The sequence below is a fragment of the Perna viridis genome, chromosome 13, assembly GCF_037379345.1.
Source record: "Perna viridis isolate PV_CMFRI_1.1 ecotype Kerala chromosome 13, ASM3737934v1, whole genome shotgun sequence".
In the NCBI taxonomy this organism is placed as follows: domain Eukaryota; kingdom Metazoa; phylum Mollusca; class Bivalvia; order Mytilida; family Mytilidae; genus Perna; species Perna viridis.
Window position 1 is genome coordinate 13,697,914 of NC_142457.1, and position 26,544 is coordinate 13,724,457.

A 26,544-nucleotide genomic window follows, 5' to 3' on the forward strand; every position below is an offset into this window, starting at 1 on the left:
TTAGGGTCACAATGACATTCCCAGAATAACGTCTATATGTTGTCCAGTCGGCATGTAGATCTTGTTAATTTATCTGGGTTTTTTTATTCAAATGCGTGATAAACACTTTGAACACACCATTTTCTGATTTAATCACCAATTTGGAGTGACATGTTGATCTACCGCCAGTACCGGAATACAGGAGATTTGAAAATCAATGTCGTTAATTGTCATAATTTGTAACAAATATTCGGACAAAAAAAGAGTTATCCTCTTTTCCATAAGTGCCAACACAAGGGTTTATTTATTATGTAGTGCAGTAGGGCTTGTTAGTCTCCCCATGTGACCATGTGAACTTGTGAGGATTTGTCCTTCACACTCATCTAGAAACATGGGAAGTGGTAAAGACTGCATATACATTCCTCTCATGCTAAATTTGATCATAAAACTATGAACTATTTGTACACTATAATCAGTTTAGTAAAACAAAATTTTTAAAAAGCATGCATCATTATTTTTTTACCCGAAAGCACAGGTACATGTTTGTGAGGTCTGGATCCAATATGGGCCTCTGGACCCGAAAGCACTGGTATGTAAGGCTAGGACTCTATATGGGCTTCTGGACTGGAAAACATTGGTACATTGTTTGTGAGGCCAGTACCCTATATGGGCTTCTGGACCGGAAAGCACTGGTATGTGAGGCCAGGACCCTATAAAGGCCTCGGGGTGCCCCTCCCCTTTTTTCTATCTGACAGAATTTTCACTAATTATTTTTTTCCCTCTTTCTATACAACATTGGTCAACTGTTGAATCATTAACGTCAGTGAAGTTGACACATTTGTACGTGTGTACATACATGTATGTATGTAACATGTTGTCAATATCACATGGGTCTTGATATTCTATTATTTTATACTGAGCGTTAATGAGGTTTAAAATACTGATACAAAGGTCAAATAACATATCACTATTCTAATATGACAAAAAGAAGGCTATTTTTGCATCTTCTCAAAAGTAGATATATTTTTTACATACAAATGTATACATGTATATTGGTATTACATGTACAAAAATGTACATTGTATATCTTATGATATTTAAAGGACTTCATACATGTACCGGTATTAGAATTTTCTTTTAAATACTTTATCATTCATGTACCATTTGTTAAAATTAACTCTGTTTGGGCCCATTGAGAAAAGCCCCATTAAAATTGAATCAAAGAGTCACACAGCTCACATAATTACTTGCAGAAATGACCATTGAATTTGTAGTAGTCCTGTTATGATGGAATAGGAATGCTCCTCCTAATTTAGTCCTTTCAAATGTCTATTCTTCTTGACACATTATTGATTTTAGTGTATGGACATAATCTTTCATTGGGTCATAATTTATGATTGATCCTGTAAACAACTTGATGAACATATGGAAATACATTGTAGTTGGACAGGTACAGTACTTGAACCAATCCATGAAACTAAAAATGTGATTGACGTGGACTGTATTGCTCTACATATTATGATTCAAAACCATTCCTACATGTGCCTTTGTGGAAAGATTTTTACAGTTTCACAGGTTGTGACTCCTTTGAAAGTCTTGTTTCCACATCACATACATGTATCCTGTTTGTTATACTTATCATTCTATTTACTTTTTAATTTTTCTTTATGAATTAATATTTTCCTTTTTTGTAGCACCGATAAGCAATGACCAACCTCACTACAACATAGAGCCTCAGAATGGTAACTATGGGGGAAATCACCCTGCCTATGAACATTTCCTGTTTGCTCAAAAGTCTGGTTACATGTTGCCTAGCAACCAGCAACTTAAAAGTGAGTATACAGTGTACTTGTAAAGTGTGTTCATGGTTGACCTCTATTTAGATTTAAATCTGGCACCATCATCCTCATAAAAAAACGTACACATGTACATATGTACGTTGTTGTACATAAAATGTACAGAATTTTAAAATTTTGATAATATCCTTTTCATTAAAATTAAAAACAATAAAAAACATCCTTGGTAATTGGACCAAGTAGCACATACACTACCCTAAACCAAAATTTGGATTTCTCCATTCTTCACAGTGGAGTCCTTCATGTCTTCCACTGTGATTCCACCAAAGTAGAAACCAGGATAAAATTGCTCCATTTCAATAAAAAAACAAAAACAAAAATTCTGTCTTTACAAAAATGTTATTAAACTGCTAGAACCATTAAATATATCTTGGTATTTAGACAGGAGAAGTTAATTACAAACAATTTTTGAAATGGTGACTCCACTGTGGAGTCTAGATACACTTTGACTCCACTCAAAATATCTCCACTGTGAAGAGTGGAGAAATTAAAATTTGTGTTGACAGAAGTGTAGCTTGTTTACATACGTGTACATGTACATAAATGCTTTGAAACATTATCTACTTTCATCATCAGTATATTCGGTTGATTTTGTTTTTCATGAAATTTTCCCTTTTTAAGTCGCTGATAGTGTTAGCGACTCGTAATTTCTGTATTTAATATTCGCATATGATTTGCATTAATGTGTAGTTATATGCTGCATAATCCAGCAGATCTTCACCGTGTTCACTGCCACAGCATTATAGTTCTAGCTTCATACGAGATAATAATGTACCTCTTAAATATCATACACGCATGTTCTACGCATGTTTCTTGCTTGAATGAGAATGGGAAGTTTACATGAAATGATCAGTTGGCTTAGAACATTACCCAGTTTCCGATTCAGGCACTGAGGCTAGTTACAAGACTATTTAGATCATATGCATTAGCACGCCCCGATATTTATGAATATTCATAGCCAGCTGCTTAATCTGGCACAAAAACTGGTTCCCTGTCGATATCAAAAGCTTTGGGTCGCTACAACGTACCTTTTTCAAAACATATCATACATATGTCTATGCATGGTTTTTGCTTGTATTAGAGCATGAAATTTACAATAAAAGATGAAATGATCGGTTAGCATTGAATTAATGTAATATTATCCAGTTTCCGATTCAAACACAGGTGTTCGTTACAATTGATTATATAAAGGTCACATATATTATCAGTACACTGATATCTATATATAGCCATTCGGGTCATAACAGTTTCGAAAGAGTATGCAATAATATCTAGGGAACCAATTTTTTTGCGGAAGTCCCACAATTTTAGAGCATATCGCATTTGTACCATGTCAGATGTTTAAAGTATGGTAAAATCAGTGACTGAATATTTGACAATTAATGACTTTGAAGACTTCAGTCTTTGATTTTGAAACTAGTGTTTGATAATTGGAAAGTGAGAAGTCAAACTCAACTTCTCAACAGCTTTTATGAGATTTTCTATATTGTACATGTATAGGTAGAGACATGCATGTACATTTTACATGTTCAATATGTACATGTAAACAATATAGTAAGGGGAATCACACACCCGTGTGTGTACTGTTAATATGAAAAAAAAACATACATGTAGCTAATAAATATTGAAGAAACAATCACATACATGTACATCAACAGCTGACAGTATTGAGGTTTTTTATTTAAAACCATACATTTACCTGTACATGCACAATGCAGCTGTAACTTGGAATAACAATCACTTTTAATACATGTACTTTTATGAGGTTTAAATTAAGACATACATGTACACCAATGTGCAAGTACATGCAGATATAAAAGAAATTTAAATAACACACATATACATGTACAGTTAAAAATGTAAGACACAATTACATGTACTTGTAACAAATCAAGAAAAAAATTGAAAAAATTAAGATCACTTGCTGAGGAAAAAATATGTATACTACAAATTTATACTATAATTCTTGATTTATGGTTGTTCATTTTTCCTTGGGGTTGGAAAATTGGAATAATTAGAGTACTAAGGAAGGAAATATGAAACAAAATCATTATTTGTAACACTTGAAGTCAGCTGATTTGATGTAATGTTCAAATTGTGTAAGGTGTATCCCATTAGAATGAATGAAATGTTTAATTGTCAGAAGAACATATACCTTTCTAGCTTTAGGCTTTGTGAACTGTCTCTACGTGTGTCAAAGGATGTGTACTTTTGAAATTATTAGATTAAAAATGAAAGGAATGCACACCATTGCTTTTTGAAACCCTAGTATTATATTATTAATTTTTTTTTAATGGAAATTGCCTCATTAACTAAACATATATATTTTTTTGTTATAGGTTCAATGTATGATACTCAGGGACTTTATGAAATGCAGAGTCCAGCGGCAATGTCTGACCCCAGTATGTCACCATCACCACCTCCACCACCTAGAATCTACAAACCATGTGTAGTGTGCAGCGATAAATCTTCAGGGTATCACTATGGTGTCAGCTCTTGTGAGGGTTGCAAGGTCTGTATTTTACAAGGAAGACCTCAAATATTTTTCCTAGAAACTTTATATGATATACAAAATAGCTAAAATTAAATTTCTGCATAAAAAAAACTGTATATTGAATTAAGTTCATCAATAAATCTGTTGTACAAATGTATCATAGATAATATAAGGGGTTCAAATGTACTTTCAGTAGTGAAAGGCCCTGGAATTCTTGCATCCTAAATGACTGGTCCATCAGAAGTAAATGAAAGGCCCTCAATGAAAGTAAATGTTAACTGTGCCCTGGAATTTTTGCATTCTAAATGTCAGGTCCATCAGAAGAAAGTGGAAGGCCCTCAATGAAAGTAAATGTTAAGTATGGTACATGTAGGTCTAGGATCCAGATAAATGAAATTTCAAAGGTCCTGTATCAGAAGTTAGAGATTCGGACCACATGACCAGCACTAATTTGAACCTGTGATTATAAAGTCTGTCTGGTTTTTACATAGATCTATACTAACAGAGTTGAATGTACAATGAGATATTGACCCTGGTTCAGTAATGGCTACATTGGAGTTGGTTTGAACTCTCTTTAACATCATTGTACATTACCTGATCATGTAAACATGTTGTAAAAGACTTCCAGTCCTTAAAGGTATGGACAGCTTGTTCTTCATGTCTACAGGGGTTTAAAGTAGTGGTTCCAGGTCCTAGAGTTGACCTTTGAAATTTCATTTCCAGGTACCATATCCTGGACCTTCAACCCTTAACATTTACATTATATTGATGACAATTGGTTCCACTGAGTGGTCCATTGATTTAAAACTTCAAAAGTCCAGGACATAAATTGTACACATACTTTCTTGAACAAGTTATATGCAAATGCGAAGTTCAAATTCGAATTTGACTAAAAATTTGACTGATTTTTTTTAAACTTGAGTCTAGACTTGTCATGCCTGTAAGGCAAACATTGTATAAATATTTCTTGTCTGATTATAGCTGGTCATCAGAATGAATGAGTTTCTTAAACTTGTACTGAAATAAACTTTGTAATGTGTATTGGCTAACTTGGACATTGGTAGTGTTTTTGGTTTTATTTGGACTACTGGTTCTTCATGTTTTCTGTTATTTTCAAATTACCTTATAATGGATCTCATTGTCTTTTTGAATGTAGGTTTTACTTTCTTATTATTTATAATTTTTTTATTTTTCAATCATTATAGGATTAAACACTTTTTTTTCCCAAATGTATCAATGTGTTAAATCGGACCATTAACTCACAAACTGTCAAACAAAGTGTCGAAAATAAATGGAATAAGTTACATTTATAGACAATACTGTTTTACGCTTTAATCACTTTTTTTTTTTAAACCATGTTTGTTTACAATGTGTACATGGAATCAAAATGTACACAGTTATAAAAGCTTTCATTGCTAAGGCCATTGAAGGTTAACAACCAATCATAATACACGAAAAAGAAATTTGCTAATTAGATTGGAATAACCATGAAATGACAGATTGAGATGTACGTAAACCTTTGGTATGAATTCATTTTGTAGTACATTTAGAAGGTTTCAATTTCTTGTCTTGGAAACGTTTCCCTTTTAGCTGTGTTATATTGCATGCATACATGAAATTTGCCTCTAGAAACATTTGTGTGTAGTTGTACATGGATTCTGTAGTTTTAAGGGATTTTAAAGTTTATTCCAGTTTATATTATCAAGGCAGTCAGTTTAAGTGTAATGAATATTGTTTTTGTACTTTCAGGGTTTTTTCCGCAGAAGTGTTCAGAAAAATATGCAATATACTTGTCACAAAGATAAAAATTGTGTCATAAATAAAGTCACACGGAATAGATGTCAGTATTGCAGACTCCAAAAATGTTTTGCTGCGGGAATGTCGAAAGAAGGTATGGAAGCAAGAGGTGAATACTTTCATGTAACCATGGTAACTTAGAGCTGTTCTTGAAATTGTTCATCATTATGTCATGAATATTGATAAGAAATGATCTCATTGAGGTTGTACAATTTTGGATAGGATAAATTTGTAATAGCACCTTATTATGTTGAGGTTTTGTGATATGCATAGGAGGGGCCCATGCACAATTTATCTAATTCAATCTGAAAATGTTCTTTGATATCTGAAATTTTAAGAATTGTTTTTCTTATTTTTCATAGACATAAATAAGAAATGTTGCTCTGATCTATAAACTTGATACTTCATGAAATCCTGATGAACACATTTTGGAACAGCTGAGGCCACTCCAATATATGATATTTTTTTTGAAACCTGTTTTGCGTATTTCATTTAATTTTAAAATTAAGGATTAATTTGATGCAAAAGGAAAAAGTCAGGTAAGCTATGAAATTAAATTTGGAGTGACCACATACCACTTTATTTTGCTTTTACTTTTTATAGTCTTTTTTTTTAATTGCACTTTAGTCAGTTTAATGTATGCTTTATTTGTGTTTATTTTTCATAATGTATCATTAATTTAAAGTTTTTCAAAAATGATAAAAATAATTTTCATTCTTTGCTTACATTTATAAAAATTGGCGCAATTTTGAATGCCACATTTTAGCACAGCTTTCCAAATTCAATGACATCATCATAACATGTGCACAATCATAAGTCAGCTGAGTCTGACATAAGAATTCATATACAATGGAACCATGTTCTTCAACAAAAAGGTCCTATAGTGATTATTGGAGTTCAGATAGTTCAAATGAATGTAAGTTCCTTCAAGTAGACATTTAAAAAAAAAATATTTTACTTGCAATTCCTGCCAAGTTCAGTAACCAATTGTGATATCAACTGTAACTGAATTGGAAGTACTACAAAATTCTCAATTTTTTTGTCTCATATATTTTGTTGAATATCAATTGATTAATATACAAAAGTGGGAATGCAATAATACACCATTTCATCTCCTGTGACATTAAGCCTTTGGCCATGAATGTAACATCCTACAAGGCATTTAATTGATAGTGTAAAAAAAGAAACTTGAAAACATTGTAAACACATCTTGCATTGCTATGTGATTGTTTACATTTGGGAAAAACAATGTTGAAACAATTTGGACTTTCTCAGTATTTATTTTCATAAGGAAAAAAAACATTTACATTAAAATTGGTATAATTCTGGACTTACGTGTCCTTCCCACAGCCAGCACCAATGGACACATTCATGTAAGTCCTACCAGCATTTAAAGGGTCAAAGTTGTCACACAATCTCAATGATATTTATACTGTGATTCGTCATATTAGTAATTTAGAATTTTACTGCTCGTTAGACAATGTTAATTGAGGTTCTCCATTTATAATATATGGAAAATCACAAAGTTCAAGATTACAGGCCCCTGTGCCACAAAACTTTAAAGATTACTTAAGTCTGAAAAATTCCTTTACTATTTGTGATGTCGTCTTGTTGGAATACTTTGATTGGAAGTTCAAGAATATTCTCTGACTTAAGAACTTTTTAACCTTTGTGGCACCAGGTTATAAAGTATTGTTTTTGGGTTTGTTTTTTTTTTTCACAATTTGCAATTTTTCACCTTGCACTCTTGTACATGTATGTTTTTTTTTCTTATTTTTTGCTTAATGTTGTAACATAGTTTCTAGTTACTCATGTTAGGCCAAAGAAAATAATATCTCTGTTCCTGCTATCCTAGTTATTTGTGTCTACCCTAAACCTTTTATGACCATTTGGCTCAAGCACTTTTAAAGTGTATACTAGATTGTTTCCCCATTAAATCAATATTAATTGTTTTTGAAAAATAAAATAATTTCCCTACCTACATGTATCTACCCTATTTTCTTCTTGCTGGTAGCAGGATACAAGGATACTAATTCTTTTGCCTAATTTGAATTGATAGAATTAGCGAAAAGGGTAATACCATTATGGTATGTTTTATGGGATTTTATCATAATATTACCGATGCTTAAGAAGGTAGACCTAGGGTAAGGAACATTACTCTTGAAATCAGTGATATGTTTGTATCATATTCAATTTCAATAAAGCCTTTCAAGCTTTCCTTTGGATCAGCATGAAATCAGTCCAGGTTACTATTGATGCTTACATGAGATTGATGTAAAAAGGTGAATTCAAACATTCCAATGATTTGTAAAAGTTGTGTCCCTTACCCTAGGTCTACCTTCTTAAGTGTCAGTCTCTTTTAGAGAGTGGGTAGGGGTTTAAACATGGTATGAAAAAAAAACCAACTATTTTGAAAGAGTGTTACTTTGGTTATTTGCACTGTTAGAACCAAAGAAAAAAGACAAGAATTTCTGTAACATTTCAGTTGATTGAGATAATTTCATTTAAATGCACTGAAAATTAACATTTCAAGGGCAGATAACTATCAAAACTTCATATTTCTTGCATTCTATTCATTAATTTGTGAACAAATCCAGTGATCAGAGATCCAATAGTGATCTTCTCAAATAGAGAAATCGTCATTGATTGAACTTACAGTATCAGATAGGTGGGTTTTTGAAATGTCTTATTTTTCCCATTTTGCCTGATTCTTACAAAGGCTCACACTTAATAAATAAATGTGCCTCACAACTGATCAATATCAACTCCTTGAATTGATCGTAGAATAAGATGTTATTGGCAGATCTAGGAGGTGTTTAAGCAGTTAGGACCACCATCCTCTTTTATGGTTAAATTCATGCATTGGGCAAAAATATTTTCATCAATCAGTAGCAGATCAAGATTACCTAAAGGAGAGCCCACTAGTTGCCCCTACCCCCTCCCCCCCCCCAAAAAAAAAAAAAAAAAAAGAAAACAATCATTGATAAACACTTTTTAATGCACACATAAACACACACAAATGTGCTAGTTTCATTTTCGCGACTGATGAAGGGGAGGGGCCAGGGTCTCCTTACTTAGATGTGACTATGTTTTTAGTCTGTATCCTCCCCTCCTTTTTTTCTTCCAATACCCACTTTTCACAGTTTCTGGATCTATGCTTATGCAAATACACATATATAAAGGGATATGCAACAGTATCTAAAATAAAAATGAGAAAGTTGATGATAGATGTAAAATAACAACAATTCTGAAGACCAAGGCAGAAATTGTCTCCAGTTGAGTGCCCCATGTGGTAGGATGTGATTCTAGTGGAAGTCTCTTTCCAGAACAGGGTCTCGTTTCTAATACAATGTATTTTTTGAGTTTTTCCCAAATCTTCAATTTTAAGCAATTTGATTGGGAAGGATTTGAGGAAAGTCTCAATTTGGTGTTTTATGAAACCAGGGTCCAGACTTGTAGTTCTTGTTTTTTACATATAGTTAAACCACAGTTTGTTAAAAGAATTCCTGACAGTATTTAGAAAAAAAATAATAATAATCAAGTAAAAACAGTTAGTACAATAAAAATTTAAATTTATACCTATAATCTAAATGAACTCTTAACCTTGGAATTGACCGAATTGCCTCCCCTGTGCCAGGTTTCATAAAAAATTAAAATTTGAGATTTACCTCAAATTGTTTGAAATTGGATATTTTGAGGAAAACTCAAGGATTTGAGGACATTTTCAACTTAAGATTTTTTATGAAGCTATGAAATGTAATCATTCCTGTTTAAGTAGTAATTAAACCCAATAATATATTTTCCTATTTTGATTTTTTTCTTTAAAAACACTTTGTATATACTTGTACGTTGTATTATTGTTTCAGCGGTAAGAAATGATCGGAACAAGAAGAAAGTGAAGCGACCTGAGGACACGGTTCAGTCAGAAGAACTAACTGAGGAAGAACAACAGATGTTAGACGAGTTACTTGAAGCACACAATGACACATTCCGTAAGGACGAGGTTATACCCGAAGCAAGAGTTCCAGAGATCAAACCTAATGGGACAGACTCAGAGAAGGACGACAAAGCAGCTAACTCTGAAGTATATATTTAAGGCTTAAAAACATTTTTAAGAATCAATTTTTCTAAGATTTGTTTTTGTTTTGAATAACAACAGTTGTATTTTGTTTCCCTCTACCTTCATCATAATATATATTCTCTTTCATTATACAGGACGTTGAAAAGGCCAAGGTGGAGAAGATAATGTTATGGGAAAAAGTGACAGAACTTTCTTCAAAAGGAATAATAAAAATTGTTGAGTTTGCCAAAAAAGTACCGGGCTTCACAACACTATCTACCTCTGATCAAATTACCCTGTTAAAGGCAGCTTGTTTAGAAATAATGGTATGTATGATCATTATTGCAATAATGATTGTTTGATGAAGTGCACTAGAAACAGTATTGCAGTAATATAGTGTTATTTATTGTATAAATTCTGGGGAGTGTTAACTGGAGTAGAATTTTATATTGCACAAGTTTACGAATGCAATGTACATTCTACGACAGGTATTGTTCCCCACTATTCATGCAATAATTCTTTGATTGTATAGCAATATAATTTAGTCCTAATTAAAATGAACATTTTTTATCACAGATAACATCACAGATTTTAGTTATATATTTGCATTAGTGCTATATGGAAATTTATTGCACACTGACATTGCATTGCTTTTTTTTAGGAAATTATATTGCTATACAACAATCAGTATTACTCTGTGAAGGGGATACAAACTTAGCAATTAGTCTGATCATTATTGCAATGATTACTGCCTGATGAAGAGCATTAGGGATAGCATTGCAGCTTTGGAAAATTCAGGACTTGTTTTGTGAAAGGGCATAAAACGTGGATATTCAAATATTACCTTATTGATTGTTCTTGATAAAATTGCTGTAGGGAAAGTTTTGCAATATTATGAATGCTGCAACTGTTGCATTCATCTGTATTATTGCAAATTTGCGATAATGAATATTAAAAAATTAAGTACTTTTAGAAGATGGAGTGGAATAGGGATAATACTTCAATTATGAAATTTATGTCGAATATCAAATATTCAACAAAAATTATTGCACTGAAATTTTCAACACAATATGAATTAATTGTGATTGAAATTCTCAGCTTCAATCAAAAAAGCATTCATGGACCCTTTCTATACCATAGTTACAACCTAGAGTTGAGTTCCATACCATTCATTTCACAAGTGGTTGATTTCACAATAAGCTGTAAATGTAAATTGATCATATTATGACAACACATAAAACATCATTGTGGCACCATTACTTATTATCTAATTTACACTAACTTCACTGCCATTAGTTTTTAAATTTCTCGAGTTTTTTTTTTCAGATATTGAGGCTAAGTTCTAGATACAATGTGGAAAAAGACGTTATGTGTTTTGCCGGTGGTCTTACATTGAATCGCCAACAATTACAAAATGGTGGATTTGGCTCACTAACGGATACTATATTTTCATTTGCATCCTCATTAAAATCTATGGAAGTAGATGATTTAGAATATGCAGCTCTATCAGCGGTCTGTTTAGTTAGCAATGGTAAGTAATTTGTCCATGTACTAGCAGTAGTTTGTCTTGGAACAAGCTGTAATTTGTCCATGTACTAGCAGTAATTTGTCCATGTACTAGCAGTAGTTTGTCTTGGAACAAGCTGTAGTTTGTCCATGTACTGGCAGTAGTTTGTCCATGTACTAGCAGTAGTTTGTCCATGTACTAGCAGTAATTTGTCCATGTACTAGCAGTAGTTTGTCTTGGAACAAGCTGTAATTTGTCCATGTACTAGCAGTAGTTTGTCTTGGAACAAGCTGTAATTTGTCCATGTACTAGCAGTAGTTTGTCTTGGAACAAGCTGTAGTTTGTCTATGAATAAGCAGTAGTTTGTCTTGCAACAAGCTGTAGTTTGTCTATGAATAAGCAGTAGTTTGTCTATGAATGAGCAGTAGTTTGTCTTGGAACAAGCTGTAATTTGTCTATGAATAAGCAGTAGTTTGTCTTGGAACAAGCTGTAGTTTGTCTATGAATAAGCAGTAGTTTGTCTTGGAACAAGCTGTAGTTTGTCTATGAATAAGCAGTAGTTTGTCTGGATGAGTAGTAAATTTTCTGTGAAAGAGCAGGAATATGTCTGTCATTCAAAATACTTGAAATGTTGACATATTAAATTGGACTTCTCTTGCATATTATCTTCAGGTGGGATCTTCTGGTCTGCCCAGAGATCTGTGAAGATACCTTCATTCCAAAATTATATATATAATTAATCATCTAAATAAAAGTTACAACAATCACTCTTACGGGGTGATGGATCGTTAAAAATGATGCGAAACATAACAATAAATTAAATAAACATCTTAATATGTTTAACATCACCAGAAGATGGTAAAATTCATGAGCATAAAACTCACCTAGTTCAAGATCAATACAGATTCAGAAGCTGAATCGTGTATGCTGTGAGTGATATTACCTTTATCAAAGGTACACATAAGCAAATGATAAGAAGCCTGAATGAAAATAACAAAGGGGGTCTCTACAGCTTCTGAATCTGCTTTGATCTTGAACATTGTAAGTTTTATGCTCATAAAGTTTTATGAGTTTTATGCTGAAGAAGGATATCAGTTATCCAAAATATTCAATTCAAATTTTACCATCTTCTGGTGATCTTAAACATATTTAGAAGTTTATTTATTATACATATATATATATATATTTCAGACCCTTCTACAAGTTAATGTTATCTTCCCTGTATCAATTTGATCCAATGGAGCATTGTAGCGAATAGAGTCATCACATTCTGAGACGTTATATAATATTGATTTGTTGTGACATGCATCATTTATTTAATCCTCTATCCTACATAATAACACCTAGATGAACTGTCCTGTACTATCATACATCGTGTACTAAGTTACAGCCCAAGATTAATCCTACGAGGAGGAATGACCCGGCCAGCGAAAGCTATATTTTTATATAGCCTAGCTGACCCATTGGTCTAGGGCGCTGGACTTAGTGCAGGCGGTTTTGCCATAGATGTCACAGCGGTACGAGTTCGAGTCACGCGGATGGAACAACCAAAAATTTGCTTCACATATATCTAATTCTTATAATGTCAGTAACATTGTCCCTACAAAGTATTTAACCATTAATGTTTATCTTTATTGTATTTGTTACAGATCGCTCAGGTTTAGAAGATCCATCAAAAATTGAACGCTTACAGGAACCTTTATTGGAAGCATTGAAACATTATATCCGGACGAGACGGAAAGAAGCACCGTTTACATTTGCTAAAATCATAATGAAACTCACTGATCTCAGGTCTATAAGTGTGAAAGGTAAGGCTAAATTAATGATACTCTCTGGACCCGGTTTCATAAACAATCTATTTACCTTAACTTAAATTTTGACCACTCAAATTACTTGAATTGGAAGATATGAGAATTTTTATGAAACCCAAGCCTTATATTGAAAGGTTGTGCTAAAGAAGTGATTTTTTTTTTTGTCATTATTTATAATGATATTCACAAGATGGATTTTTTGGCTTGAGTTTGTTTGAATAGTGATAAATGTGATGCTGATTCTGGCTCCTTTTAGAACAGCTAGAATTAAGATGTGAATGATTAACAAGTGAAAAATGAGCTTAATTCAAAAGATAAAAAGGGAACCATATATAAATGAAAAAGCAAATAAAATGATAAAAAGAAGAAAGGGAGAAAACTTAAATAGAAGTAGAAAAGTGTTTGAACAATTTGGACAAGAAATATTTTTAAAGAGGACATGGGTACAGTGGTATGAGGTACAAATAAAAATGATTTTAGAAGTTGTGACATAGCGTAGCCAACTATATGAATAATAAAGAAATAACCACAAAAAAGCAACCCCATTTTAAATGTGACAGTTCTCTTGCCCTGCCATGAACAGAAAAAAAATGGAATGGTTTTCACAAGATTTATTTTGTGGCTTGAGCTAAAACAGTGAAACACTTGATGATTTTTAATATTTTTTTTCTTTACAGGTGCTGAAAGAGTGCTACATTTAAGACTTGAAATGCCTGATGAACTACCTCCACTAATTATAGAAATGTTAGACAGGACTGAAAATGTGTGTATTCCATGAAAAATCAAAACATTCTGCTTATCTGTTAGTCATCTTCCAGTTCATGCATCACCTTTTGAAACTGGTGAGGAATATTTATAGAAATGAGAGTGCAGTTATTTAGCTGGTGGAGTAATCTCCCTTTGATATTGGAGTTATTTCCCTGAGGTGGATGGGAGAATGGATGCTGTGTAATATTAAGTATGACCTGTGCAAGTTGGTAGAATGAAAGTGCAAAAGAGTACTCACATAGACATTTTGAAGCTGAAAAAAGTACTTACTTTTCTGAGGAAATTACTGTAATTCTTCATAATATAAACAGTACAAATATTTCAGTTCACTTTCCTTTCCATAAATCATGGCAGATCTGATACACAGTGTAGAGGGTATGGTCTACTTTTAGGCAACATTTTGTTCTTCTAAAGTGTAATTCCCTGGTACATATTATGCAAGTGTACAAGCTGAATTAGTAATTTCATTTAGCTTGGTTTTGGACTATCAACCATTTCAGTTGACACTTCAAAAGGACTTCTTATTTTCATCAAGTGGACTATTGATTAAAATTTGGGGGAAAGTCCTGGACATTCCACTCTGAAAAGTAAGAGTGAATTCTGAGTGCCTAGTGTATTTTTTTTTAAATTAAGTTAAGATACCTGTGGTCTTTTGATCAGTTCATTGTCTAGAGAATTAATTTAAAGACAGGAGTTCAAATTTGCAGAAGTCCAAGGTCTGGGAATCTTAATTTCTAATACTGATGCTTAAGACCTTTAAAATGTCTTTACACAGGGCTGGCAACTTCCAACTCGATTTATTTACACTTTATGAAAGATTTTTTAGTTTATTCAGGTGGACCGTTGATTTTAAACTTGAAAATTCCAGCAGTCATTTTCACAAAAAATCTTAGCAGTAAAATTTGTTGTAAGTTATGACATCATAATAGATCATAATATTATGACATCATTACTAATTGTACTCATAAGATTATTTGTGAAATTGCCCGCAGGAAAGTAAATTTGGACTCGTGCAAAGTTGCGGAATTTATCACCATGATCCATATCTTTTATCAGGAAAAAATGTTTTCAAACATTTAGATTTTAATTTTTTATTCCTGTCTTCTTTATTCATTGTATTAGTGGTTATTACTTCATTTTTTGTTCTAAATTCTACCTCATTTTTAAATTGCTCAGAGACTTTTTATGTTTTATTCAGAAATATCAATTAAATTCCTAATCAGATTATCCATAAACTAATTTAAACAGGAAGTTAAGTCCGACAGTCAAATGGTGGCAACTGTGTGGTACTAAAGACTTTCATTTTTTTAAATTATTTTTAGGTTCTCAGACCGTTTTTCATTAAAATCAGTGAGGGAGGGAGACATTTTTTAAACTTTTTAATTCCCCTGAAAATGGATGAGAATGCTTTTGATATACATATAGTTTATAGCTTAACAGTTTTTATGAAGGAAGTGAATTTATTTAATTGGCATGACAGTAAAAATGGCAAATGATGCATTTCTTTAAAAAGATGAAACTGAGAGATGGGCTGAGAACCAACAAAAAATCCTTGGCCTTATACTATGTTATACAACAGTATTTTATATGTTACATTTGTTAGTGTCTTAGTCATCAATGATTTTTAAATACTCTCTCTTATATTGGAGATTTTCTCCTAAATGGTTTAAATATTTTTCATGGTAGTGGCTATTGTTACAGTTTAAGATATTGGTAACATTGCATTTCTTAGATCAGTTTTAAAAAGAATAATCAAGGGAACCAAGGTTTTAGCGGTAATCAAAAGAATGTAATCCAGGCACACAGACCAGACTTGGAAAACAGACATACACAACAAAGAACATAAATTAACTAAAATCATACATACAAAGTAATAAAAGCAAATGAGCAACTCGGACTCCACTAAAAACTGGGAGCATGGACCAGGTGCACTGATAGGGTAGAAAACATTCATTTCTTAGATAATCTGAAATGTTACCTTTACACATGTGATTACATGTACTCTGGTTGTGAAATGTTATCACCATCAGTGAAAAGAGCTCACAGTAATATGTATATATGTTGGTATTCCAGGGCTTTTTTGCTCATTTTTTGCCCAAATTTTGAATGAAACAATTAAACTTCTTATAAAAGGGGGGGGTCCAAGCCCTGGATTAGTCATTGTACTCAAATTCATTTGAGTATATTGTGAACACTTAAAATTATGCTTAATTCTAATTTCAAAACCATTGAATAAACCTATGAATAAAATGTTAAATTTACATTTCAATTGACAACCCTATATTTTCTTGGTTGTGGCGGGAAACAAGACTTTTATTTCTTTTGGCCTTAGTAGTTTGCTTACATTATAAAACTTGCCTCAGTGGTAGATACATGGAATGGGCATACTGGGGTTTGTGAGAAACATTTTTAAGTTTTATTCAAAATTTTGTCGGAAATGAGCAAATAACAGCCTGGAATCCCCTTTTTCAAAAACGTTTTCATTTCTGCTTTCAGGTTTCTAAGTAAGACACTATCATTAGAACAGTGTGTGTAACTTAATTTCAATGTGTACCTGAAGCCACTTATTCATTGTGTACCAGTAGCCACTACCAATTATTTATGTCTTAGGGTTGTGTATATATCTTTATTATGTCTTTACAGCTACCTCAAGGACAAATAAATATATAATCCTGTAAAATGATGTACCTTATTATAACTTATTTATCACCCTATGCCTCATTTTGGGCAGCATTTTCTCCTGGAGTGTGGGTGAACCAATGACTTAAAGTTGGTAGTCCCTGATTCTCTGTTATGCAAGCAGCATATGGGAGATAGTCTGTTTGCTGGTTGGCTCATAAAAAAATCCTGATCAGTGTGTTGGACCGTCTATCATCTATGCTATCAATTGACATTGAGGTCAATTTCAGTTCCTTGTTTTACACATGGTAGAACTTAACAGTCCTTGATTACTCAAAAACCATGAATTTAAGGATCCACCAACTTGTTTTTCTTCCCTAATCCACAAAAATTTGTATCCACGAATTAAAGTACTTTAACAGTAGGCTTCCTATTTTTATTTGTGAAACTATAGGTACTTTTTGTGGACTAATTTTAGATCTGGAATTTATATGGATGAATTATTCATATTAGATTGGTATTTTCATACTGTGGTACACCAGTGTCTCTGTCTATCCTCACCCTGTAGGATAATTCAGAACTGTCTGGATTGTTTTGGTACAGGTTGGTTTACTTTGTACCATGTGGGAAGGAATTTACCTTTTTTGTGTGTCTGCCTTATGGGATTTTATTCCTTTACAACCGTTATTTCTGTCCGAGTAATTAATCTGATTTTATATAATAATTGTATTTTTTGTCAGTTTCTGAGCTCATTTATTAAAAATATCAGAAATGAAATACAAGAGTGTTGCTGGACCCATCCACACCCCAAGTGCCTGTGGCATAGGACATGTCTATCATACATATATAACATATGATCTAAAACAGTTGTATATTCTATTTTTTTAGAGGTTGAAATCTTGAAAAGAAATGGATGCCGTAAATTCAGAAATTATTGAACTTATTTTATTATTCTGAAAAAAAAAATGTTTCGAAGTTAAATTAAGTTTCAGAAAATTTTGTCCCATTTTGTACCTTTTGTTGGGAAATGATAACAGTTCTCAATTGATATCCTTCATTAACTTATAGATCGGAGCCGCCCCTTTTTATACCACCCGCACTCCATCCCCCCAAATGGTATTGCACGGTCATCGTCCTCTGTAGACCCTTGACTTTCTTGTAGTAACTTGATCTTTATAGCATTTCACACCAATGTTCCAAACCATACAAGGAATGTTGGAATTGATCTTGGGGGTGGTTATGGTCACTAGAGGCCGAAACAAGCAAAACAAGGATTTCTTTGAAAGAGTAATCAAGGGGATCAAGATTTATGCGAAATTTAAAAGAATCACTGGAGTAAAGCTGATGACCGTAATTGCCGTTACGGTCATCCCAGGATGGAGGATAAAAATTCGGGGAAGAATATTTTTCTTCGATAAAGTTGTCGAAACAAGTTACTCAACAAAATAAATATGACAAATAATGAGTCACTCATATATATGTGCTTGATATTTGAAACGGGAAGCATGTGGCTAAAATGTATGAATAATGAGAAAATTCAAGGTAAAAATATCGACGAGATGACCGTAACAGAACAAGAGACTGAAGTTCGGGATGACCGTAACGGGTTTATTTGATACGAAATACCAGAAATACGAGATGTTGGCAAACAATGTACCGAAACATCAACATAGAAAGACAATTGAAAGATATAAAAACTAAATACGTGGCTATAACGTAAAACAGGGGCGTATCCAGACAGTTTGAAAAGAAGGGGTGCCAGATGAGGTTCCTCAGAAAAAGGGGACGTTATTTGCCATTTTTTATCGATTTTACACATGAAAATGACAAATTTTCCAATATAAAGGAGGGGTTCTTACCCCCTGCACCCCCTGGATCAGCCACTGTAAAAGTAGGAAACACAGACGATATATACATACACACTGTAGCTAATAAAATAAAATACAGTGAGTGTAGACAATAGGTCTATACAAAATAAAACTGAAGATATTAATGCGTATTATAATTTTGTTATGATTTATGTCATGTAATGGAGAAGGTGTATATACAATATAGGTACATAGTCGAAAATTATTGAAGATATGTGATGAGGCGACGGAACGGGTAGGAAGTGCGAGGCTCCGCTACCTTTATTCGTTTAACAAATAACCTCATTGCTGGATAAATAACAATTATATATGTTTTAACTGAATTAAACAGTTAACTGAAGCAAATATATCTAAGGTATTTGGGGGTTTAGTCACGTGAATGGTTCACGATTTAGAGATTGTCATAGGTATCAGGGGCGTAGCTAGGCCTGTTTTAGTTGTACGCAAAATTACGGCGAGGGGTCTTGGGGTGGTGGGGGGGGGGTTGCTCAAGGCCCCCAGTGAGTCCGGCAAGGCAAGGCCCTGAGGGAAACTCCTGAATTTTAACAATTTTGGAGCCAGTTTTTCAGAGCCTATACCACGTTCATGGTATGCATATGTGATAAATAACCTTTATTTCATCTTTAAAATGTTTGTTTTTATTTTTATTACTTTTTCCGAAAGTACGCAACTGCGTATTTGCGTGTAGGCAGCTACGCCCCTTCGGTAATATTCTGTTTTAAGGCGAAGGGAAAAACACGTCTGTTTAAGGTATTTATAGCACGAAAAAAATGATAGATAGGTAAAATCATTTTATTTTTTAAAATTATTTTATTTTGAAACTTATGGGAGGGCTTTTATTTACTTTAATAGCGCTCAACTAAGAAAATATTAAAAAAAAATATAAAAATACCATATTAAATATGCTAGCTAATGCAAAAAGAAAAAAATAAAAATATGCTCGGTAATGTAACCTTCAACAGACATATATTTTTTTCTTGGAAAAATTTGGTAAAAAGTCAGCAATTTCAATGTTTTAGTATATTTTGTAACATGCCTTCTGACACTGTTACATACGACTACACAAGCTTGAAGCAGTAGATGTTTAGCTAGTATATTTACCTCATAAATCTGATGAATAACCAAAAACTCTACCACTTACTAATCTCATATTATTTTATATAAACAAATGATTACCTCTTGTGTCTGTTTTCTTATCATAGCTGTTTCTCATTTCTATTACATACATTTTTGTTTCTCATGTTACGGACATCCTTGAAAAAAGAAGAATCTTCGTTACGGTCATCTCGCCGATATGTTTACCTTGTAATTTCTCATTAATCATACATTTTACCCATATGCTCCCCGTTTCAAATATAAAGCATTGATGAATGACTGACTATGTGTCATATTTATTTCGTTGAATAACTTGAACAGACGATTAACTTTATTAAAGAAAATAATTCTTACCCGAATTTCCATCCTCCATTTTGTGAGAATGTAATCCAAGGAGAATGTAATCCAAGGACAAAAAAACAGACATGGAAAACAGACAAACACAACAAAGAACATAAAATAAAAGTATACTAAGTAACAAATTAAAGTAAATTAGGAACCGAACTCCACTAAAAACTGGGAGCATGAACCAGGTGCACCGGTGGGGTAAGCGTCTTCTATAGCAATTTTCAAAAAAAAATCGTAAGAGTACACAATACTTAATTCTATTATGACATCATAACTTAAGACTAATGTTACACTTACGATTTTTTTTTTGTGAAAAGGACTGTTGCTTTTCTAGAAACACCCGCCGTGCTCAACTGTATTCTTCACATTCTCGAAAATAACTAGGCCATACATGAACGGATTTCTTTGAAATTATATCAAAAGGTGTCAAACTACAGATGGAAGGCTTGGATTGATTCTTCACGGTACTATTTATGTATTAAGGGCAAAACTCCAGCATTTTACAGATGTCTGAATGGCTACTTAAATAAAAGGAATAGATTTCTGAAATCTGACCCAAATGGAAAATTGGGATCGATTTTGTAGGTTGTATACTTTAGGAATTATGGGACAAGAAGGGGCCGTACGATATGATTCTGGCCAAAGTTGTGTAATCGTTATCAACTCAAAACTATATTTCTGAATCACCTGTCACAAAACGTTTTGTCCACCATGTGTTATACCAAGTAGATTTAATTACGTATAACACACAAAAATTCCGTGTTGGAAAACTGTTTCAGTTGGTTTTTGGAAACCCTGGCACTTAGTGAGATCGTTTGGTTTAAAGTCATGTGCTCTTACCGCTAGCCTAGTCACGCCCCATCAATTTTTAGATATTTTACCCACATTAAGCAAGTCTGTGCAATGTGCAGATATCACCCGGTCGGTCTGTTCGCACATCTTGTAAGCACAATTCCTCCTTAACAGCGTGACAGATTTTAATGAAACTTTATAGTAATGTTGGGTATGTGTAGAGGCTAAAAACCACTAATTCCACTTCCCATAGGCTTCTATGCTAATTTCACAGTATTCAATGGCTTCTCTGGACTTTACCTTAACTTTAACCTGCAGATGTCTATATATCAGCATGATTCTACATATGTCAGCTCACAATCCTCAGAATGGCATGTGGGGTTAGCAGACTTGCAGTGCAGTACTGGTCACCGGAAGTGAAGGGTCTATAAATAGCATGGGAAATCCCAGTGTTTTCACAAGATAGGGGTATATTTAAAAATCATTATGGAGATTAGGCTTCACATCACAAGAAGCAAAATGCACCTATAAAATGTACAGAAATGTTTTTCCTTTCAGAAACTGTTTAAATTTTTTAAATAAGATGAGAACTTTTTTCACAGCACTATGAGGAACAGGGGTAATTTCTGCGTAGGACTATTTTTGCGTACGTTCCAAATGCTCATTGGTTGAATTGGTGGTCTGTAACCTAGATATACATGTACATATATATACTAGAATAATTATAGTCAGATTAATTTTTGAGGAAATTTTACGAAATGGTTATGAAGTAGGTGTATATTTGAACACAGAAATATAACCAATGTGAGATATGCATAAAGGGGTATCAGTTTAAGGATATACGATATTTTATGTCTTTTTGTGAGCCTGCTCATGATATTGCCAGTTCTATCATGTTTTTATTGTCGCATGTAAATATGCATGATGACGAAAATAGCAGAAAGCAAGAAACATCGTTGTGGCTTGACGTTTAAAATGTTTAAATATTTATTCTTAGATTGCATTCAAGTAAAAAATGTACATAAACACGTCGGATGAAGATGTAATAAATTTATCAAGGAACCGAACACTATAAAAAGATATGTGGACTGAGGTAAGATTTTTTTTAAGTATCAGATCAGAATCAGTAATACATATTGTATATTTATGTCTCTGATCAGATATAGAAAATAGTAAAATCGTGTTTTATGGCATGTAGTTAAAATGTGAAAAATAAAAGTTTCCATGAACGAAAAAAAATAATGTTGATTTCTTTCCTCAATTCATTTTATTTTTTTTAAATTGTGTGTATACACCCTGCATTCACAGAAAGATTTTCCTGACTAATGTCAAATTAATAGTTTACTGTTTTGTGGTCACTTAGAATAGTCTAACTAAAGATGAGTTATGCTGAATGTTTTGTCTGAATGCAGCTTAGTAAGTATACATATATCATCAGTACAAGTACATTTTTTACGACGCCCAAGTAATTGACCGCGTAAGAATTAGGCAAAGTTTGACGGAAACCCTATATGTTAAAAGGCTGTCACCGTTACGCACAATTATACTGACCATTTGTCTGCGTACTAATCAATTTAGGATAAACTTATTAAGCTTACGAAATATTTAGAAGTGGATTCAGAGTGTCTGGATGTTGGAATCTACCTCTTTCGGAGTAAAGTTTTTATCAATTTTGTGCATAATATGGGCAAAAATGAGGAAAGGTTTTCTGGAATTTCTCCTTTCTTAAATTTCTGAATCGAAAACGTCCTTTAACGAGTACCTGGATCGCCCTTGTTTTTGCTTTTTAATTGGGTTACATTTCACGATACACCACGAGTTCTTTATTTGAAGCTTATTTCAATGAACTTATTCATTTTTACAAGAAGAAAGATTTGTCTTTTGCCTTTTATCAGTTTCACGAAACTTGTGGCACAAATAGCGATACTGCAACTATAAGATATTTACCCCACCCTGCTTCATCCCGCACTGCCCGATTATTTCAGAGACAGTTACTGAAGTCACTTGTATAGAGAAATCATGACCAGGAAGCGGATATAGTTCGGGGCGGAGATTGAATAATGATTTATGTGACCTTGTACGAATTTGCCAATAAATGAACATTGTCTCGTAACAACCCACCACCCCTGATTATAAGAATACTGTTACTAATATACCCTTTTTGATGTAATGAAGTTTAGCAGAAAATGTTTATTTATGTCTTATGAATTCGACTAAATATCAATGTACATGTATTATACTCTGTCTTTGTCATACAATTTTATTTTTTCCGTCGCAAGTGAAGAAATAATTTGAACCACTCGCTACTGACTGTTATAGAATGTAAATTTTCAGAAGCGGATCCAGGGGTTTGAAGGTTGGAACCTGTCCCTTTTGTTGGAAAATTTGGGCAAAATTGTGTTAAATCTTTAGAAAATGAGCAAGGAATAGCCTAGAATATCCCCTTTTGAGCATCGTCCTTGTGTGCCAATTGGATAAAAAATCGTAGTTAAATTGCACCAAAAAAAAAAACATTTTCCGTGTAGTCCTTTTCCGCCAGAAAAAGACTAACGTTTGCGCTTTGTACAAATAAGGAAATTAACTATAAAAAAGTATGAAATTCTAAAGTAAAATTCATAAAATAAAGAAAATGAGTAAGAAATAAATCAATTAAAGATAAGAAATATTAATATATATATATAGCTGGCCGACTGGTCTAGGTCCCTGGACTTTGTGCAGGCAGTGTTGCCATATATGTCACAGCGGTACGAGTTCGAGTCCCGCGGAGGGAACGACAAAAATTTGCTTCGCAAATTTGACAGTTCTAACACCGTTGGGAATTTTTCAGACCTTTCTATACGTTTATATATCTTCCCTGTATCAATTTGATCCGATGGAGCAGTGTAGCGAATATAGTCGTCACATTCTGATACGTTTGTATACACACACACACACACACACACACATATATATATATATGGATCCGGAATAAAAACCAAATATAAAATATTTATTATGACTAATATATTTCCGCCTATAACATGGATATGGGTTCCATCAAACAACGGTCCTGGAGCGTTTCATGCCCATTACAAGAAACAATTCACATCCATCAATATTTGTATTCATAGACTCTCTTCGCAAATTACTAATCTGGTTCCCTGTTCAATATCATAAGCGACTCTATATTTGAAAGAAACTCGTGGAACGAAAATATTATCCCGGCTTCCAGGTTACGCAAAAAAACAAGCAACAACATACTGTGCGTGAAGCTGAGAAGTACTATTGCACCAGCCGTTCGTACGAGTAAATATGCTGAGAAGGAAGCTTTCCTCATTGAGAATGTCCGGAGAAATCAGTAGGCAACAATCTGTGCTTACTCTTCAGGTGCGTAGCTGAGACCAAATTGAAGTGTAGGCAAAATTACGGCAGGGGGTCCGCTTAAGGCCCCCAGCAGGTCCAGGGGGCGAACAACTCCCCAAAGCTCCGCGGATATAGCGTTTTAGAGCATCATTTATGCCTCTCCTGGATGTATTTTATCTTAAAAAAAAATTGGCAAAATTAAGTGCAGTCAAAAGCTTTTTTGCCTAACGGCAGCTACGCGCCTACTCTTAGTTGCAAATTTCAGCCGTTGATGCAATGAAAATTGATATTTTATTTGATAGTGATATTATCAGAACGATTAGTGATTAAGGAACAGTGTATATATAGTTTTACCTTTTATCTGCATGCTTTATTAAAATAACTTTTTTTTAAATGAACATTAACCCCGTCAGGGAAACCTGCCGGTCCCTAGCCCGGAAAAAGGAGGATGGTCTAAATTTACATTATTTAAATAAAATAATAAACTTCCCCTTGTTTTGATGAACCCTGGCTGACGTAAGCATAATGCTAGTAAAAGCAACTGCCTGATTTTCACTCCTTCGAAATCACATAAACTGAAGAATTCCGAATATATGTTTAAATTTGGAAATGGAACTGTTTCTGTGAAAGATAAAGTTACCTGCGCTGGGACATCAATTGATTCTCATCGAAAAACTTTTGAAGAACTGAAAATGCGCGTAAGAAATTAAAGAAAAACTTACATTCCTTGTATAACATTGGACTTAATCGGAATGATATGCCAACAATAATTAATAGCATAATTTGGAAACGAACTGTGGTACCGGCCGCCATGTATGTTGTTAAACCTGGGGTAAACTGACTTTTACCGAATTCAGATGCTAGAGAAAACGCGGCGATCGTTACTTTGTTCGTTTCGTTCTTTGCTTTGATAGAAGATCACAAACACATTCGTGTATCTGCATTATTGGATTGTGGTAAATTGAAGGACTAACTGACAAGTTTAAATTACTTTTGTTTGGTAGATTGTGCACAACACACAGACAATTATTCAGTATCCGTTTAGGCCAGATTCTTACTGGATATTGTAATGAAAACTCGATCAATGACACATCATATGATAAAAATTCTTATTAAATACGACTTGTTATGTTTCCTGGAGTGTTTTCTTTATGATACTTTTATTCCTGACAAACTACTTTGGTTAAAAATCATTAAACAAACAATAGACATTTAGGAAGAAACTCGATGGAAGTCGTCCATACAAAATCGACTGGAACTTGATAGGTTTTACTGCATTCATAACACGTTAAGCGAACGAAAAATACTTCGTCTAGCATCGGTGAATCCACAACTTAATCAACAACTGCTAGTCAATACTCATGGTCAAAATAGGATCTCTATCTATTAAAGAAAGAATATGTACCATGTGCAATCGTTACGAACATAGTGAAACATTTGATTCTAAACTGTGAACAACTTATTGATGAGAGAAACACTATGTTCTATTCTCTTAATGACATGCTGCCAGTTCAACAATCCGTAACGTTCTTCCTTCAGGAACTGCTTGGCAGATCACTTTTATAAAATGTATCTCAAATTCAAACCTGTTTTGAGCAACAAGGATTCAATTTCGGCCACTGAATTTCGGTCCTGTACTTGATTTTTTTTTATTTTTTTATTTTTTGTAATATATGATTTAATTTGATGTAAATTGTTTGTTTATTTTTGTGTATATTGTAACTAATTGTGACCCTTTTGTATGTAAATTAGTGTTGTGTATATAAAATCATCATTATTGGTGGAAATAAAGAAAATCAATTAATCAATCATTTTAACACACAGAATTAATTCAGACAACCAAAATGTGGATTATCACCCAAAAACATCCTAATTATAAAATTCATCACGCTAAACCTGCATATTCCATTGCGGCGTGTACATACCGGTGGTTGCATGCTGTTGCGTCATAATCGGTAAATCAGAGGTCATATCAGCACAAAGAACAATATAAAAAAAACAATCATTACTCATCATTTTAGGAGAAACTGAGTATTTTTCAAGAGTAATCAAGGGAATCAAGGTTATAGCGGTAATCAAAAGAATGTAATCCAGAGACAAAGACCAGACATGGAAAACAGACATACACAACAAAGAACATAAAGTAACTAAAATCATACATACAAAGTAACAAAAGTAAATGAGCAACTCGGACTCCACTAAAAACTG

At 33.3% G+C, this 26,544-nt stretch overlaps 1 protein-coding gene across 4 annotated transcripts in view; it reads left to right on the forward strand.

The window, feature by feature from the left end:
• LOC148599664 (retinoic acid receptor alpha-like) overlaps positions 1-16,952 on the forward strand; it is a 153,676-nt gene extending 136,724 nt beyond the window's left edge. For all 4 annotated transcript variants that reach the window (XM_088557180.1, XM_088557181.1, XM_088557183.1 and 1 more), the window contains 8 exons: positions 1,674-1,811; positions 4,175-4,347; positions 6,079-6,235; positions 9,993-10,210; positions 10,342-10,512; positions 11,513-11,717; positions 13,343-13,501; positions 14,182-16,952. In XM_088557180.1, the coding sequence (XP_088413306.1) occupies positions 1,674-1,811; positions 4,175-4,347; positions 6,079-6,235; positions 9,993-10,210; positions 10,342-10,512; positions 11,513-11,717; positions 13,343-13,501; positions 14,182-14,282 (1,322 nt within the window). In that variant the 3' untranslated portion in view covers positions 14,283-16,952. The remainder of the gene's footprint in view (positions 1-1,673; positions 1,812-4,174; positions 4,348-6,078; positions 6,236-9,992; positions 10,211-10,341; positions 10,513-11,512; positions 11,718-13,342; positions 13,502-14,181) is intronic.
• Positions 16,953-26,544: the final 9,592 nt, after the last annotated feature.